At 40.5% G+C, this 18486-nt stretch overlaps 2 protein-coding genes across 3 annotated transcripts in view; one reads left to right on the forward strand and one right to left on the reverse strand.

Moving 5' to 3' along the window:
- flt4 (fms related receptor tyrosine kinase 4) overlaps nt 1–18486 on the forward strand; it is a 60034-nt gene that overhangs the window by 5402 nt on the left and 36146 nt on the right. The gene's annotated exons all lie outside the window — the stretch shown is intronic.
- Nucleotides 2533–2865, reverse strand: LOC119617340 (histone H3-like; the record flags this gene model as incomplete). Its single annotated transcript, XM_037977369.1, has 1 exon — nt 2533–2865. A coding segment is annotated over exon 1 (333 nt), but the record flags the coding sequence as incomplete, so codon positions are not given.

The raw sequence follows: 18486 nt of genomic DNA on the forward strand, positions 1-18486 counted from the left end.
TGGTCACCTCTAGCTTCAAAAAGACCAGAATGCTGAATTTGAACCTTCAAAATGGTGTCCACAAACCAGTTGATGATCCCATAGTGATGGAGTAGTTAAGATTATGAAGAACAGCTGTTTTCTGGTCTTCTGACATGTAGTTTTTGGGTATATATTTATTTTTATAGTCTTTTCTCCAGTAATTGAGTCAACTCTGCTGTCCCTTTTTCTTCTGACCAATTAACGTCTAATCTACAGACAGTATCACCGCTACGGCTTGAGTTGAACTCATAAATAGACTTTAAACCTTACAATTTTAGGCCTGACTGTAGAGGGAACTTTTACAAACTGTACACCAACACACGCTGCCTTTAGAAATGGCCACGATGAATATGGACATAAAAGAAGTTTTTTAAGTGGACTATCTGATCAAAGGACCACGTGACTATGTGTCAGGGAAGAGTTAACTATTCATTTGATCACATCAATAGTCGTGTCTGAATTCAAACGTCTGCGCAACCAACAAACCTTTGTTTTACTTTCACCTTAAGGCAAGAGAAAATGTTGATTCTTATCTTTGGTTCTTTAAGGGTGTTGACCCACATAGTGTTGGTCTTACTTTAACTGTTTACTTTCAAGATGTGCAATTGAAGTACAGCCCATATATTTTTTTCAGTGTTGTTTACACAGATTTGGAAAATTCTGGAAGATGCTGTTGTGAGTCGGTCCAAGACTACAGGTGATTTCCAACTTACATTGGGACCATTCCGTCTCTTTTGCTCTCTGCATGGATTACCCCCATGCAATCAGCCAGTCTCATCTCAGTGTGATTGTTCAGCACAACTTGATTTAGACTACTTATGCCTGATTCCAGCGTGAGGCTCAAACACCTCTTTACCTTAAAAAGTGTTATGATGTCTTTTGAGTAAAATGTTTAAATTTGCTGACGATCTCACATGGCTCTCCACTGAACCATGATCATGATCCTGGGTTTTTTGTGTTTGTGCTATTGTTAAAAAAAAGTATATCTTTACTTGTTGATTTAGATAGTCTTCAGAGTTCAGTATGTTTCAGTTTACTTAATTTTCTTTCAGTGTCACTGATTATTGTTTGCTTCAGTTTTCCCTTGCCTCTGCTCATTACTTACCTGTTCTGCATCTGCTAATTAGCCCAGCTGCAACCACTCAGTAATTATTCCTCCTGGCATACCTATACTGCTCATTTTGTTCAGTAATTGTCAGATTCTGCTGTTACCTGCTCTGGGTCCCTCATCTGGGTTCATGTTTTTAGTGTCCCATGCTCCTGGTTGTTATTTGTTGCGCACCAGTCTGTTTTTTTTTTCTCTGGATTATCTGACTGCCTGGACTTCTGTTAAATATAAGTTTATTATTCACTTCTGAACTAGCTTTAGGTCTGCCTTTTGGGTCTTTTTCACCACACTCAACAGAACACCAGAGTATTTGACTCAGGTAATTAAAATCTTCTGTGAAGCTCTGTAAGATAACTAAAAAGGTCACTTACAGTAAAACCTAGTTTGGTCAGTGGTTAAATGTGCTTACTAATAGCATGACATTGTGGTCAAAAGCTCTGTTTCTAATTATTGCCTAATATCATGAAAGGCAGACAATTACGCAGTTGCCTGTGTTGGTGGGTGTTTGTTTGTCTTTGTCTTAGTAAACTTAAGTGTCTATAAGTCAGTCAATTTACAGATATTGAGCAATAATTTGGAGCGATAGTAGCTGAGAGTCACACCAAACATATACTCCAAGTGTTGGAGTCGACCCTCTCTGTCTGTCATGTGATATGTGTTCCTCCAAGGAATAGTTTTAATTTCTTAGTTTTGTGAAACTATGCAGCACATGTTTTGTGTGGAAATGAAACAGGTCGAACCGGCTCAGTAATCACAGTAATGAAAGTAAAAATACTAAAAAACAAAAGGTGCCATTTACTACACCTTTTGCTCGAGCAGGTCGAGATGCTAGCTTGCAGCTGATAGACAAACCTACCTCCATCCAGAGGGTGCTGGACCCCTGCAGGAACCATGTAGAAAAACAAAGTGGTAAGAATTCAGTCCTGCACAATGCTCCAAAATACTCAGTTCATGTAGAGATCCAGACCTGGCGAACAGGAATAAAATAACACTCGGACTTCCCAGGAGGGGTTTGGATGACCTCGTTTGCCTGACCTTGCTGGAAATCAAATTTCAGCCCTCCACCTAGGAGACTAATTGTTTAAATACATGGTCAAAGGAGCGTATTGTGTGCAAAATGTTGCCACAGGAAAGGTGACAAGTTATGCTCAGAATCACATTGTGCACAGTGTGAATGTGATGTCAAATTTTTATTGCCCGCCATCGAAAGGTGAAGGCTGTCAATGAATGTTTTTGCCCATTAATTCAATTAAATTCAATTCAGTTTAATAAAATCTTTATTAATCCCAAAGGGAAATTAAATGTTGTTGTAGCTCATAATCCTGGTTTCGTTAAGGAGTTGTTATAGATGCTAATGGCTGTGGGCAGGAAGAGTCTCTTGTAGCGGTCTGTCCCGATGTGTCCTCGATCCTGGTGTCCTCAAAGACCCCCACAAGGTAAGCCTCGCTGGCCTCTTGCAGAGCCATGATAGGCGAGCTCTGGAAGCGCAGGTCGGTCTTGTAGTCCTGGGTGATCTCCTGTACCAGGTGCTGGAAGGGCAGCTTCCGGATGAGCAGCTCTGATAGCTTCTGATAGTGGAGGATCTCCCTGAGAGCCACGGTACTGGGCCTGTAGAGGTGAGGCTTCTTCACTCCGCCGGTGGCTGGGGTGCTCCAATGGGCGGCTTTGGTGGCGAGCTGCTTCCTGGGAGCTTTACCTCCGGTGGATTTATGGGCGGTCTGCTTGGTTCTGGCCATGACTGGACTCCAGGGTTCTTCAAATTGAACACTTGTTGTTATGGTTACGCATCATAACAAAATGTCCAAAAGTAAAAAGGTTTCAGTAAAAATCCTTCCAACTGCACAGCATCCAATACCAGAGGAAAGAATCATCCAAAAAAAGTGACTTACATCAAGAAAAAAAGAGGAATAAAGTTTTCAAAGGCAATATCTCAGAATGTGACAGAGCTACTCCAACATGCAGCCACCTTGAGCGGTGCAGTTCTATAAGCGTTAAGTGTCTGTTTGTGTGTTCGAGCCTTTGCCTGTTTGAAAAATGGCCCATGAACCACTGCATACATTTTATGAAACTTTCAAGAAATAACCATTTGACATGCCTCCACAACTGATTAACTTTTGAAGCAAACCCTACCTAAGATGGCCACCAGACCTCCCCCCCCCGAAAAATAGACAAAGTGTGGTCAGTTTGACAGACATCAACCTATAATCTGGGGTGGTAGTAGCTGAATGTGATACCATCACATGTTCTGAGTACTAACAGAAGTATTATTATGTACCATTTGGCCATTAACTATTTGGAGTCATCTCTGTAAGCAAAATTAATTCCTGAATCGCTGGACAAATTTTCATGAAACTTTCAGGAAGTAATCACTGGATGTATTTCTACAACTGATTTTGGAGCCATCCCCTCATGCACGTCACACACTCCCTTGTGCGACTTGTTGTGTGGGTGATATGCGTTCCATCAAGTAATGCTCGGCCTTTAGCTTGTGCAATTAATGACTGTTGTTGTGGTGCATAACTTCACGGTTCTTTTGGAATCTACATGACCTTTTCTGTCAATGTGCGACTTTCCTGTGAAGTTAGGTGACAGATTATTTCACGTCCGTTCCAACCTGATCCATTATTGGCAGAGTCCCCGGAGAGCAAACAAAATGTGCTTCAGTTGGCCTCTGTTTTGCTTTATGTTCTTAGCATTCTTTAAATGCACTCCCACACTTTGAATAATTACCATGCAGCATTGATTTTTTTTTCTCGCTCCACTCTGACTCTTGCTCTCTCTGTCTTTTCAATCATGTCAGGGTTTCATATTGCAGTCAGCACCAAGACAGTGTTTTAGTGATGCCTTGGCACTTGAACTATGGCTCCCCAAGCGTATAAAACCTCTCACGAAAGGAGAAAAGTGTGCACAATCGTCCCTGTAAGTGCTCTTACCGAGTGGGTGAATTGCAATTTGTGTTACTGCTGTTGGATTTAGGAAGGAGAAGAAGAAGAAAAAAGGCAATTAGTACTTTGCCACAATTTACTTGATGACTTAAAACTTGGCAAGCTTGCGTAAATTGTCTCCTGATGAAAGGGAGGCAGATTCAGCAACAAACTGGAACTAGCTTTCCTTGAATGAAATGGATATCACATGCCACGTTTCATGTCAAAGTTTTAAGCCCAGCTCTCACTCAATCCTTTAGCATTCAGAAAATGTGATGGGGATGACCTTCAGCCTCTGCTACACCACATTTTAGCTCGGTATCTGTAAAATAAGTTGAGACATTGCTACTTTTGCGTGGCTGTGGCAGTCATCTCGAATCAGATTGACTTCAAAAGGTAATCAGTTGTAGAGGTTCATTCAATGATTACTTTTCAGACAGTTCCACTGAAATCCATCGAAATGGACCATAAGATATTTTGCTAACAGACAGACGCACACAGGCAATTGCACGATCGCCTGGCTTTCCTAGCAGCGTGTGATAATGACATTTTTGACTTTTGGCTGCAAAAAATCTAAGCTTTTTCTTGACTGATTCTGCTTGAATATAAAAAGACATTTATTAGAAGTGGTGCTGTTAGACTCTGGAAGGCAGAATTTATATATATATATATTTATTTTTTTAAACGTGTGATCTCTCAGCTGCTGATGTAAAACTGAGTCCTGGGACATGTAAAGCCATAACACAACTACTTCAATACTACTGTCATTTTGTTGCTTAGAAACAAGCATCTTTTAGAGTACTTCTCACCAGAGTCACCTTTTACTATTGCTTTCAAATTGCAGCTCATGTTTCAGGCAGCTGTGTGTGTGTAGGTGTGTGTGTGTGTCTATGTGTGTGTATAACTAGTCCCTCTTACCTGTTACTTCAGAGGTCACTTGAGGTCCATGGGAACGAGTTCATTGGCAAAGCCTGAGGAAATTGCCAGCTTTCCTCCCTTCAGGCCTTCAGCACTATAATAGCTGACCCTGCACTCACTACTTCGCCCTTGTTTTCTTCATCGTCTTAAGCTGCCGCCGTGTATATGGCTCTCTAGGAGATCTGACGCGCCACCAGAAACTTGTTTTATAGCTTCCAAAGCTCCAGGAACAAGCCCGGGGATGGGGCTTGTCAAAGTTTGGTGCCTCTGAACAGTTGCTGCGTCAGTTTAAGGAGCGTGCACGGCTGGATGATGCAAACCTTTGGCAGTGAGGCCAAAGGTTTGATCGCTTTTGTTCAAGGGACCCATGACAGAGCAGTTACCAGAATGATTAGGTTTCTCTGCAGGGAAAGTGATTTCTCCGTTCTAAAGAATGACGACGAGCCAATAATAAAAACAACGGCTCAGAGGAAGAGCCTGAGCTGTCCGGTGTGCCTGTGAAGCAGCTACAGGAAGGTTTGGTCAGGGACAGAGGAAGCTGGCCCAGATGGTTCGTAGCCACATCCTTACTTTTGCCTTGTGCCTCTGACAGGATGTTGAAGGCCTGTTCCCCTCCAGAAGTGCAGAGGACAGGGACGTGGTAGCTGTCATTCAACTCTGTTGTAACAATGAAATCAAAGCCAGGCTGCCAGTCAGCCCGTCGCCTGGTCTTTGGCATGGCCTTGTGTCCAAATGACAGAGGAAATTGACTTTTTTTTTAGGAGCAAATGAGGATATTTTTGAGCCTAGCTGACTTTAAATAAGTCAACTCTTTGCTGCCACTGGTAAACACTGCTCTTCAACTTAAAAGAGTAGTTCAGATCTTTTCATCTGGGGTTCTGTGGAAAGGTTACAAACAATAACGCAAAATTTGAGAACAGTTGATAGCTTACCTGTTGTAGATGGCTTCTTGAACAGCCTCAGTTTGGAGAAATAGTTTGATTCTGACCAAATTGTAAGGCAGGAATATCTGTCATATTGTTAGGGATGAAAATAAAATATAAGCAGTGTTTATCTGAAGGGTGCCAATGCAAAACTCCAACATCAGCATTGTAGCAATTTAAGCAAAGAAAAAAATAGCCTACATTTTGATGATCACGGTCCCCACAGTAACCACATACCTGTGTCTCGCACTCCCTGTCTGCCAAGCTAATGAAAGGCAGGCAGAAATTCAGACTAAAAGTTAGCCTCAAACAGTCGCTGTGCAAAAATGATAAGCTGTATCCTAAAGGAGGAGACATGAGAAGACTTTGACAGTCACTCATGAATTTTAGTTTTATGTAAGAGATCAGACAAATTAAAAGAAGCCTTCACTTTTAGTTCTAAAAAATGTTTGAGCTAAAATAAAATAAAACTGAGGTCTGCAGCAAAATTTCAGATGGTTCAAAAGTTAGTTAGTGACATCAACTGTCAGTTGAACATTTTGTGGAAAAATCAGTGAAAGACAAAACTTAAACTGAAATTGTGTTAAAATTGTTAAATACTGTATATCAAAATGTCAGTTCAGACAAGTAAAGTCCAACTTCCTGTGACCCGTTTAAACTTAAAATGGTGGTTTTGCTTCGGTGTGTATCTGAGCTACAGAGCTCCACAGAGAGCTGGGTTTCCTAATGTTACACCAAAATCCCATTGATCGCCACTATTCCTCAGTTTTTTGCTAATTTTGTCTTCATTGTCCAACATACTGGTCCCATAGCTCTTAGCACAACATCTTCATAATTCGGCTTTCTTGTTTATGCATTTCAATTATATGTGAAACCCCAAGTTTTAATTTTTGAACCCACCACACCTTCCACTCCATAAAAAGTCTTATTTGTTTCTACAAAGTTATTTTTCCTGTTCCTGCCATGTGACTGATCAGAAACAAAGCTTCAGTGGAGTGAAGAAAACACATGGAAATCTTTGGTGTCAACGAAAAAGCAAAGTGTGGGAGAAGCATCAATATGATTAAAAATAAAACAAAAAAACAGGAAATTTGCCGGCAGTGAAAAACACAGCTCCTCTTTTCACACAGAGTTAATGTGCCTCGTGTTTCTCCCGTGGAGAAAGGAGCCCTCGTCTTCGTGTTTTACCTTCTGAGCTCACAGCGCCTGCTTGCCTCGCAACTGTGTGCCAAGGCTTTACTTTGTCTAACTCGCTCAGAGCACTTAATGGCATCTACTTTCGTCTCTTTCCTCTTTGTGTGCGCATGATTCAACTTGTCAGCAGGTGTTCACCATGGGCAGGAAAGTCTCGTTTCATTGCTGCCTAAATGTGATGAAATGATCTGTATGAGCCATAAACACAGCTGGGTGATGGAAAAAGTGAATGCGGAGACGCAGAGCCGTTTAAAGGGTTTAGAGGTCGACCGAGCTAGAGTGATATCACTCTGGTTCCACAGATGGTATCAATTTTACCCTATATTTTATGTTACTATAGCTCCTTACATAACATGCATCTGAGTACAATAATAAGCAAAAAGCTGAACACCCCCAGGTCAAAATTTATCTGCCATAAATAGTTAGATAAGTTCAAAACAAGACCTGTTATTAATGATTTTGTTCTGGCAAAATCTAATAAAGGAGGGGTCTCCAAATGGTGGACCGCAGTCTGGAGCTTTTCTGGGCCCAGATTGGTTGTTAAATTTAAGAGGAATATATATATATAACAATTCATTTAAAGTTTTCTAGCATTTATGGTAAGTTATTTAGTTTCTTTCTGCCAGTCCACAAAGAGGTGTAGGCCTGAAAAGACAATATGAGTGAGTGAAAAGAAATAGCACAGCTGTCACTCAAAGAAAAATGAAATATGCAGAAACTGCTGGAGTTAAAAAAGACCTTACAGAGGTTTAATAAGTGTCGTTCTTAGACAATTATCCTTTTTGAAAATGGTTCCGTGTCCATTTGAAGGCATGAAAGGAAGACTATAATGTAAAGGTGTGTGTGAGTGTGTGCTGTCTGTATTTTAGCAAAATATCTCATGAAACAAGATGGATTTTAATGAAACTCTTAGAAAGTCATGACTGGGTGTACGTCTACAACTGATTAACTTCTGAAGTCAACTTGACTCAAAATGGCCACCACAGCTAATCAATCTTAGCCATCACAAAGATGGTTATTACTCAGTTTTACAAATACTGAGCTAAAATTTGATGTGGTAGTAGCTGAGAGTCATCCACATACCACATTACAAGCACTAAGATTTTTATTTAAAAATTGGGCAATAATTGTTGGAGTCAGCCTTTTCTGTTTGTTAGCAAAATATCTCATGAACCACTGGATGTATTTTATTGTAACTCTCAAAAGGCAATCGTTCAGTCTACATTTACTAATTGGTGGCAAGGATGCAGAAGAGGTTTTCTTTAAAGCGGTTCTTCATGAAGACTTAATTTGTGAAGCAGAGCAGCATCTGATCCATGATTGTCTTTAATTCCAGCAGGTGTTAAATTGCCCGAGTTGTAAATGAATCTCTCAGTTCCCTCTGAAAGTTTTCCTGGCGTTCCAAGCTCCAACTTTACCTCAACGGCTCCTTTTTACCTTTCCCTTCTTTATTCTCACATTACAAAGAGAAGAAACGGCTACCTGAAAACACTTTACTATCTCATTATAGCTCTCCTGCATCAATTATTCTCTTTTTGTTTATTTTTTTGAACATTAGGCAGCTGCCTAGAGGAGCGAATGGCACTTGATTGTTGAGGAAAGAGTTGATTGAAAAGTTAGAGAATTCATAAAGCTTTAAATTTTATAACCTTCAAAACTTTTTCTGAACAACTTGAAGCCCTAAATATTTAATATAGGACACATCTGCATGGTGCACCTTTTTCTTATTTGAAATTTGAGGATAAAGAAAAGCAGGAGTTCAATGGTTCTTGTAATGTGATGATAAAAATATTGAATTTATTTTTATTTTAACCTTTTTGGAGATCAGTTCACCTGCTCCGCACACTGTTCACAGCAGTGGAAGGTTTGATCAAATGTTTTTATGCCAATGTATAAACCGTCTCAGAGAATGGCTTCAAATTAGAATTTTACTTAAACTCTTCTTTGAGGCGCAAGAAAAATAAAATCATTCGGTTGTGATGGATATTTTACTGGGATGCAGCAGCAGGAAGAAATGACTGAAGTCTCGTCTACGGATACTTTTCTAAATGGAGATCTTTGGCCGTATTTGCACTCCATGTTCATACACAGAAATTCTGGCATGAGTTGTTTTTTTTAAAAGCTCTTTTCAAAGTGGAGATTTTTAAAAACTGTTTCTGGTCAGCCTAGACAGAAAGTATTAGAGTTTTTTTTTTGTGAAGTACATGGAGCCGTTTAATTTTTTTTCTGGATCTTTCTTGCCTTATTCTGATTCTATTGGTGTCAACATTTACTACAATTAAATTGTAAATGCCATGCCATCAAAGAAAAAAGCAAGTTTTGGGGAAGTCTTTAGCGAAGCTTCTTGCTCTGTATTTTGATATGTCGTTCATGTGGACTGGGTCGCCATCTGGTAGTATGGGGATCAGTGTTTTGTTTTTTTTGTTGTTGTTCATTTTTTTCCGAATGTGTAGAAGGAGGAAAACGGAGGAAGAAAATATCCAGAGTAGTGTGAACTGCGCCTGAGGGACGCAGTGGGATACATTAGATTGAGCGGTTTTCTTTGTCACAACTTTGTCAAACTTTATTTGTTAGGATACAGCAAAAAGCGGGAACGAAAATTGGAGGCAAATTATGGCCTAGCGTTACTTGAAGGAGTGCATATCGCCCGCCGCCTTTCATGCCAGAGTTTTAAACTAAATTCGTCTAATGATTAGAGGAGACAGAGTTAAAACCAGTTTGGTAAAAACCTTGTAAATGATGTAATGCTCAATTTCTTGTGAGATCTGTGTGCACTTGGAGTATATGTTGAGGTTGATCCAAACAATGAGCTTCATAGAAAACTGTAAGTATCTTGATCCAAAATGTGTTTATGTCGATCATAATGATTATTTTACATTTTTTGTGCTGTTTGATAGCCATATTGCTGCAAACACAGCATCCTTTTTACACTTCTTGGTATGGTGATCTTTCAATCCCAGTCAAAGATCTGATGAAGAAGTTTCTCCGGTGAACTTCTTCCTTACTGTTTTCTGACAGACTTTCGTCTCTGTCAGCCTGTCAAGTACGTGAGGCCGACACATCAAAGTGCTGCCTGACGCACGCGCTGAAACCAACGGGCACAATTGTCCTTGATGTATTCTGACTTCTGGCTCTCAGCGCACATTTGGCCCTTCCATCACAGCAGAGGCAAAGTGCATCTAATGCAACCGTCTCTGTATGATTTCTGGCATGTTTGAGGACAAGGCCAAACAAACCCTTATTATTATTTTTATTTTTTTTCCCCCTCTCTGCTTTGCCCTTATCTGAAAAAAACATTTTTCCCTATCAAAAGAACACTTAATTTCCTCTCTTTTAGCGACGTGTTTTGGCCGAGCCAGCTGGACCTGGCACGGGGTACACATATTACTCCCACAGTGAAGGAAGCTTTTCACAATAACACAAAGAAATTCAATTTCTCAAGAGTAATGTCCTTTTTTTCTTCTTTTTCTTCTACAAGGACATGTTCAGTGAACTGTCTCTCTGATGTGGGAAAGGCGTGAAACGACTGTCAGGGAAGATAGTCCTTCTGAAACCCTCGAAGACTTGGTGTCAAAACCGAATTATCTTTGAAAATGCCTGCTGATCAGCTGAATCACAGGGTTTATGAAGTTGTTAGAGCTGCTGTCATTTCAAATGAATGGGGTAATACAGGAATTCAGACGAAACACTTGTTGGTGCTGTTAAAGCTGGACTTTTGTCCAGCCTAAGTGTCCACAAATCCAAACGGTGTATTGTCTGTGTATTCAAAGGATTAAAGAGAAGCAGATGCACTTGGAATGATGCGCTATCTCTGTAGGTTAAAGTGTGATGATGCTTTTTGGTGCTGGAGGCTAATCTCCCAAAGCTGCTGCTTATCTCTGCACCGGCGGCTGGAATGCATGGGAAAAACAGGGGAACCAGGCTCAAATAGGATTTTTGGCTCATCGCCCATGTTCACATTTGTAAAGTGGTTGTCAACAAGCCAATCATCATCCATTTGACATTTAAAGACTGAAAAATCATTCTGAATAGGGAGAGCTGTTGAGTACACGAGCCGGGCAAGTGATGACTGAATTTATGTTTTGAATAATTGGACAAAAGCATCAATTTTTTTTTAGGAACTAGCACAACTTGAAGGAATGCATATTGCTCACTGCCTTGCATTTTAAACAAAGATGTTGCACCATCTGTTTTTCCATCTTTAAAGTATTATCTCTTTCAAACTTTTTTATGTTTTGCTACAACATTATGGCTCTTCCTTTACCACCCATCACAAGGGAACGGGGATCATATTTAAGAATGGAAACGCTCAGATTCTCCGTTCCAACCTCTGTTTTGCACTTCAGTCCTATGTCATGCAAAATCTGCTTCATTTTCTGGAATTGTATCGTTGTGTGGTCATACTTGTGTATTATCAGATACTGTATGAATTGCAGTGTTTTCTTTTGTGGATGTTAGCAGTTTATTTTAGTCTTCAGAGTGCTGTGGATCTTGTTCAAGCTGGACTCTTTAATGCAAGAAATCCAATAATAAATCTTAAGAAACGCAACAAATTGGCTCCAACTCCCTTTTACAGCTATTGAGCTCATTTTGATGTTGTAGTTGCTGAAGGGTTATCCTCCATTCTCCAAGTGCTATCACATCTCTCAATACTTCACAAGATCGTGCTTGATGTCATCTACAAGTTTTGATCAAAACCTCTCAGCATGAGATGGTTTTAGTTTTAATCTTTGGCCTGAAAGCCGGCGGGTGATAGGCCTTTATTTTCAGAGGGGAAGCCTTTACAACACGTACGGCGCCTGTGAACCTTTCTGTACTCTGTAGTTGAAAACCTATGAAGATAAATGAGCTGAGTGATAGCAGTCCAAAGCATCCGTCATGGGAAGCAGCGCGAAAGGTCACAGCAGAAAAATGTGTTTATTATCACGACAAGACACATTATCAGCAGAGAACCTCTGTGAATGTTTGCTTTTCTTCGGCTTCACGTGACCGTACGCTGATGTGTGCAATTAAGTGTATTTGACAGAATGCAAGCACTTACTAATGAGGTTAGTTTTTGTTTTCTCCAACCATTTATGGAGCCGACAGACGGGCGGGCCGCAGTATCTGGCGTGTCACTTTATTGTGCAGCACACATGGAAGATGTTGAGCTGCTGGAAGGATTTTCACTGCAAGGGCTCACAGCTCCTTGGTAACCGTGTGTAAAAGTCACCTGTACAGCAAAGAAACATGTTCCTTCCACCCTTCATCAATCTATTGTGTCTAAATAATAGAGCACTTGCTGCTTTTTTTTGTAGCGCAAAACAACTTGTGACTTTCTGATGCTTTTTCCAGCAGTTAAGAGGGAGCCACTTAGAGTGACAGCTGATTAGATCCATCAGATCCAAAGATCTGACAAGCACTGTGCTACACCTCCATACTGAAAATAAATATGGGAATTTGCAAAGAGCACATTTGAATGTTCTGTGAAATGTTTTCCTTCCCTTCAAGGAGCTTTTAGCTCGACTTTTTGGGGGTATAAAGTCCTCCCATCCCTTCTGTGTAAACCACTCCACTCCTTGTCTGCAATGCAGACACATCCACTGTATGCTGGAGCATTTCCAGCAGACAGGAGGGACTTTTTTTTCCTTCCTCCTCCCTCCTGAATGCAACGCCTTGATGTTTTTATCTCCCAGGTCTTGCTAGTGAGTCCTGACGTCTGAAAAGCTTTACAATTTGCATCCTGTCTGTCAGCGAGCGATCTCTCCAACAGATTGTGAGGGAACTATCACTGAGACTCAGCTACAATAGGTGTTTACCTCACAGCTCATTGTTCATTCTGTGCAGCTTTCTATTTTATTTTTTTATAAGATCTTTTATCCATGGACCTACAATGGGTATATTGTTGTATAATGATAATTCGAACTACGCTGACGTCCCCTGATAATGTTGTAAAACTCAAACAAATGGCACAGCGCCTCATGCTAGATCTGTGCAGATGGCTGTGGGTTTGATGTCTTTGACATTATCCTATAGGGAAGCTCCCTGGGCTGCTTTTGCTCATTCATCTTTTAAATGTCATATTTTAGCTTTTTGATAAATGCAGATTGTCATATAGGCAAAACAAACAGGACACAAAGAGCAGCAGTTTGGACTTTCAACACATCCATTCTGACCTTTTTGTACCACATGAGATGTTATTATGTCTCCCAAATGCTTAATATTTCCTCAGCTTTTGGCTCCACTCTGGCCTCCCCTGACTCTGGAGACACATATTTAGCTATTCATCAGCTACATGCACAGATAAATTTACCTGCCCTTTATGTACCATGAGCAGGTAGCACACTTATACCATTTCTTAAAGCTTTTAAAGCTCCTGTCTGCTGTGGCTGTAAAACAGCAGGCAGCTTATGTGCAGCACATTCTCGCTTCCAGTTAGATACTGTCGCTCGGTAGGGGGGCCATTGTGCCTCATTAAAACCGACTGGGTAAACATTTAGTGCTATTTTTCACCACTTTAGACCTGTTACAGTGGCTGGCTAAAGATTTTTACAGATCAATTGTAATCAATCAGTTGGGCTGACGGCTAGAACCCAAGTTTTAGACATTTTAAATTACATTTTATGTTTTATTGGTGTGGTGGTGGCTGAGAGTCATCCCCAACTCATACTATGAGAGCTAAAAAAAATTTGGCATGCAAGGCAAGATGTCTGCCATCAAGAAATGCTACTTTCATTTTAATAATTGACTACCAATAATACAGTAAAAAACTTATAATTTTTTTTTTTTAAAGATTTATGCTTTAGCACCTGCTTTTTTGGACCAAATCAGAATTTGCCCAATAACTAACATTTGCCACTGGGTATTTTTACCTCCACCGAGGTCATGTTTTCGGTAGCATCTGTTTCTGCCTGTTTGTCTCTCTCTGGCTGTCTGCCTGTGCACAAAATTGCTCAAAAAGTTATGAACGGATTTTCATGAAATTTTCAGGAAACATCAAACATGGCACAAGGAACAAGTGATCATATTCTGGTGGTAATCCGGTGAAAGATCAAGGTGAAAGGTCATTGTCACCAATCACAACTGGACACCTTATGAATTAAGGGTGATCACTGCTGATTTCAAGGTGTCGTGGTCAAAGGTCAAGGTCAAGGATGACCTTTTTCTCTTACTATGCGACCATATAACAGAGGAAATTTAAACTGCACAGTTGGACACCTCTTAGGTCAAGGATAGTCAGGAATGATTTCAAGGTTCATGGGGTCAAAAGTCAAAGTCACAGGTAACCCCTTTGTTAGAAACTTGTCTGCTCCAAAATGTGACCCCTTTGTGCCCTTTGTCAAGGATATCCTGTTTTTGGTTGTGTCCGTTTGTTTGTTTGTTTGTTTTTCTGTTAGCAAAGTTCAGGTAAAAACTAATGAACAGGTTTAAATGACATTTTTAGGAAATGTTGGGGTTGTCACAAAAAACAGTGGATTAAATATTGGTGTTGATCCAGACTATGATCCAGATCAGACCATTTCTGAATCACGCTGTGGCCTTGGCGGAGGTTTGTTTTCTGAGTGGCTCTAGTTTCTTGTCTTTACTTGCTCTTTTTTCCAGTGCCAACAATTTTAACAATTAAAGGCCTAGCATTTGTTGAAGGAATGCACATCGCCCACCACTTTGCATGCCAAAGTTTGAAACTAAGATAATTTTTTTGTTAAATGATGGAATTATAGCTGTTTTGGTCAAATCTTTAAAACTACATTATGTACCATCTCACACGATATCTTGCGAGGAATGTGAATGACCATCATTCTGTCTTATTTGGGTTGACAGAAAGTTCCCGATCCCGGCACCATCTAGATACTGTATTTAGTCTCCTCTGTATTAGGTTACATATGGTACCTTGTCAGAAGCCTTCTATAAGTATGACCAAGTCATCTCCATACCCCCATACACCCTTGTGAGTAGAGTCTGGATCCATTCAACTCACTTAGTAGGCTGTCAGCAACCAAGAGCCAACACGGGCGAGATTACTCCTCCCTGTGGACAGCCCCATCTGAGGCTGATGGTTACCTTACAGTCCCACAAAGTTTAAGATGCTTTCCTTGTACGAAGCATGGAAACAAGACAGTTTGTAGTTGCCTTATTCACACCTTTGCAGGCAAGTGCTCTCTCTATAGCTTCTACAGGTACATTGTCAAATGCCACCTGTCTATCCAGGAAGCAGCCAAGCGCAAATTGTCCCTGTGCCAGACTGCATTCTATTCGCAAAACAACATTGTGTAATGTTGTTTCAGTGGAAAAACCTGCCTGATATGCATGCTGATAAGGACTTAAAGGTGATAGGATTAGGATGCCAGCCCTTACATGCTGATCTATCAACCTCTCAATTCCCTTCAGCAGGAATGGTGTTAAGCTAATGGGTCTGAAAGATTTTGCTTCTCTATATGTTGGCTTACCAGGTTTGGGCAGAAAGACAACTTTTGCTGTCCTCCACCCAACTTGAACATAGCTGTTCGCCAGACAAGCAACATCTATTGTAGTTATAGTGTCCAGAAGCGATTCCAGTCCTTTTAGGAGGAGAGCTGGGAAAATGCCATCTGGACCACAAGTTTTAAATGGGTCAGACATATTAACTGCCCATTTTACATACTCTTCCCACCTGGTTTTGCTTGGTTGAGATCTGTATCTGCACCATCTTACTGCCCTGCGGAGGCCAGACAGCTCTGGACTCCACCAGGCCGGCTGTTTTGACGGCCTTCAGACTTTCTCTGGACAGGCAGACTTATAGGCAGTTTGCATAGCAACAGTCATGCATGTGACCTCTATCTCAATATACCGCACAGTTTTAATCCTGCCAATTCTCCCACCTATCAACTGGGACAGAATGCTAACAAACAGATTCCAGTCAGTTTTTTGGGGGGGTTTCTGTAAGTCAGTGGGCATGGTTTCCCTATCCTCAGCTTGAATTGAATTTGTTGGCAGTCTGACATATTTTCCTCAGAGGAAACCTCCCAGTCACATACTTTGTTTACCAAGTCGATATCAATGACCTCCTTCCAATTAACAGTATGGATGGTAGGTATATTGCCTTGATTGAAGACAAGCTTGTCTTCTGCCAACTAGTCCAACAGAGGTCTGCCTCTAGGGTTGATATCACCGCTAACCCTGTCATACGTGATGGGAGTTGGCATCACAACCAATGAGTACTGGGAGGCCCATTGCTTTAGCTTAATATACTATTGTTATAAACTCCTGCGATGGAGGTGTCTGCTGTCAATCGAACTACAGATAAACAGAGGCTGCAATAACCAATCTGAACTTACCATTTCACTGAATGTCCAATTGCATTGCTACAGCATCACCTATCGTTAGGTGAAGCAGCGCAATGTGTCTCATGCCTCTTGTCAGAGCTACTGCTGCCGTGGGTTTATGGCTGCACACATCATACAGATGTGTGTTCCCAGGCGATCCCAGGCCTCCTACCATAGCCTTCACTATCCAAGGCTGTTGGATGATGGCTATGCCTGTGTGCATCCCCCTAAGGTGAGTACACAGCAGTGTACTGGCATCCTTGTAGTGATGCAAATTGCTAACTAGCTTAGCTACAAGTAGCTACAACTTAGCTATAACTAGATCTATTTAGCATTATTATTATAATTATATTAGTTGTACTGAGTCTGGGAGGCATATTGTCTCTATTTAGCTGAAAACTTTCATTTATCTTGTTTTAATTAGTTCACTCATTCCTTTTCAGTTGCTTTTCTGAAAATTTCAGGTAAATCTTTGGCCTTGATAGACCACTGTGCCCTCTACTATAGCTTTCATTAGCAACTAGAAAAACTGACTTTCTTATGCTTGGTTATTTAGTCATCGGAATATGACTAAATTACATAATACAATCTGATTGAGGTCTGCTGTTTGCTGTGCTAACAGTAGGGTCTGAAATCTTGATGGAAAGGTGTGGGAGGTCCAGAGCTCATCAATCTGTTTCCCCTTAAGAGGCTGTCCTCTGTGTTTGTAAAGGAAATTCGTGCTTCTTAAAATAGTGGAAAGAAGTCCTGACAGGAATTTCCTTTTCTTGCTTTTTACTTGTCCGTAGCTCTCAGGGGGTCTCGTGCTGCCCCTGTGAGTATGTCTTTTTGACACAAATCTCTGTTTGCCTTTACAGCACTTCAAGGTGTGAGGAAGAGTGGGCGAAACTGTGTTGCAGAAGGGCGAAGATGGAACTGGAGCTGGGGGCAGGTTCACATCAGAGCTGAGGCAACATGTTGAGGAAACTCTATTTATCATTGGAAGCTGAGTTTAAGATCCCTGAAAGCGTGGGGGAAGGAACACCCTGCTGGGAATCGTTTATGGACTGCCACCACTTCCCACCTCAACCTTTAACGAGTTCATTTTCTGTCAGCTTGACAATATTTGCTCATTAGGGTTGCATGAATTAAGTCTCCAGTAATTAAAATGCTGGTTTTGGTATTTTTAGTCTTCAATTGCTAGAAAAAAACAAAAAAAAAACAAAAACAAGATATTGAAACATTATTACTAAGTAAGTAAGAGGGTCAATGTCAGCAACAAAATTCACACAACAGCATTTAAAGAAATTATTGCAATTGTCTCTCTTTACATGAGAATCTTTATATTACTCTTTTGTAAAAATAAAAATGTAGTTATAGTTAGCAGTCTTAATTTACTCGCTTTGCTTAGCTCAACATTAGGACTTGAAACTCTGGGTAACAGCAGCTTAGCACAGCCGAGAGTTTATCCACCACCTACAAAACTGGAAAAAAAGGAAGAAATAATAATAATAATAAAAGTACTGTGAATGAGCTGTGAAGAGTGTTGAACACACTTGGGATACAGCTGGAAGACAGTTTTGTCTGTGATGGTTTATGTTTTGCAGATTAGCCTGCCTACTATCCTGTAATCACTGTAGTTTCCAGCAGGAGGGAAAATTGGTCAAATTGTAAGCTCTCTTTTCTTTATGTCTACCTTTTTTTTATTATTATTATTATTTTCAGCAGTATTTTTGAGTGTTTGAGGACTTGGAAGAACCCCAAGCTGATCAGTATTCTTCCACTGCTGTGCCTTTACTGTAAATACAAAAAGAGAAATATTTACTTGGGAATATCTTTGTTGCATTGTGCTCCCTGGCGAACCGCATGTACTGGAGAGTTTGGGTTTGTGGTCGTGATATGCAGCTGTCCAGCACTTTGGGTTTTTTATTGGCAGCGCATCACTATGAACCACTATAAAATGTTGTTTTTGCTGCATTCTGCTGCTGGTGCTTTGTCAGTGTTGTTTCAAACATCTAAAGATATGTGAGGCGAATACAGGTGCTGGTCATAAAATTAGAATATCATGAAAAAGTAGATTGATTTCAGTAATTCCATTTAAAAAGTGAAACTTGTATATTATATTCATACATTACATA

This window comes from Kryptolebias marmoratus, linkage group LG9 (assembly GCF_001649575.2).
Source record: "Kryptolebias marmoratus isolate JLee-2015 linkage group LG9, ASM164957v2, whole genome shotgun sequence".
NCBI classification, from domain to species: Eukaryota; Metazoa; Chordata; class Actinopteri; order Cyprinodontiformes; family Rivulidae; genus Kryptolebias; species Kryptolebias marmoratus.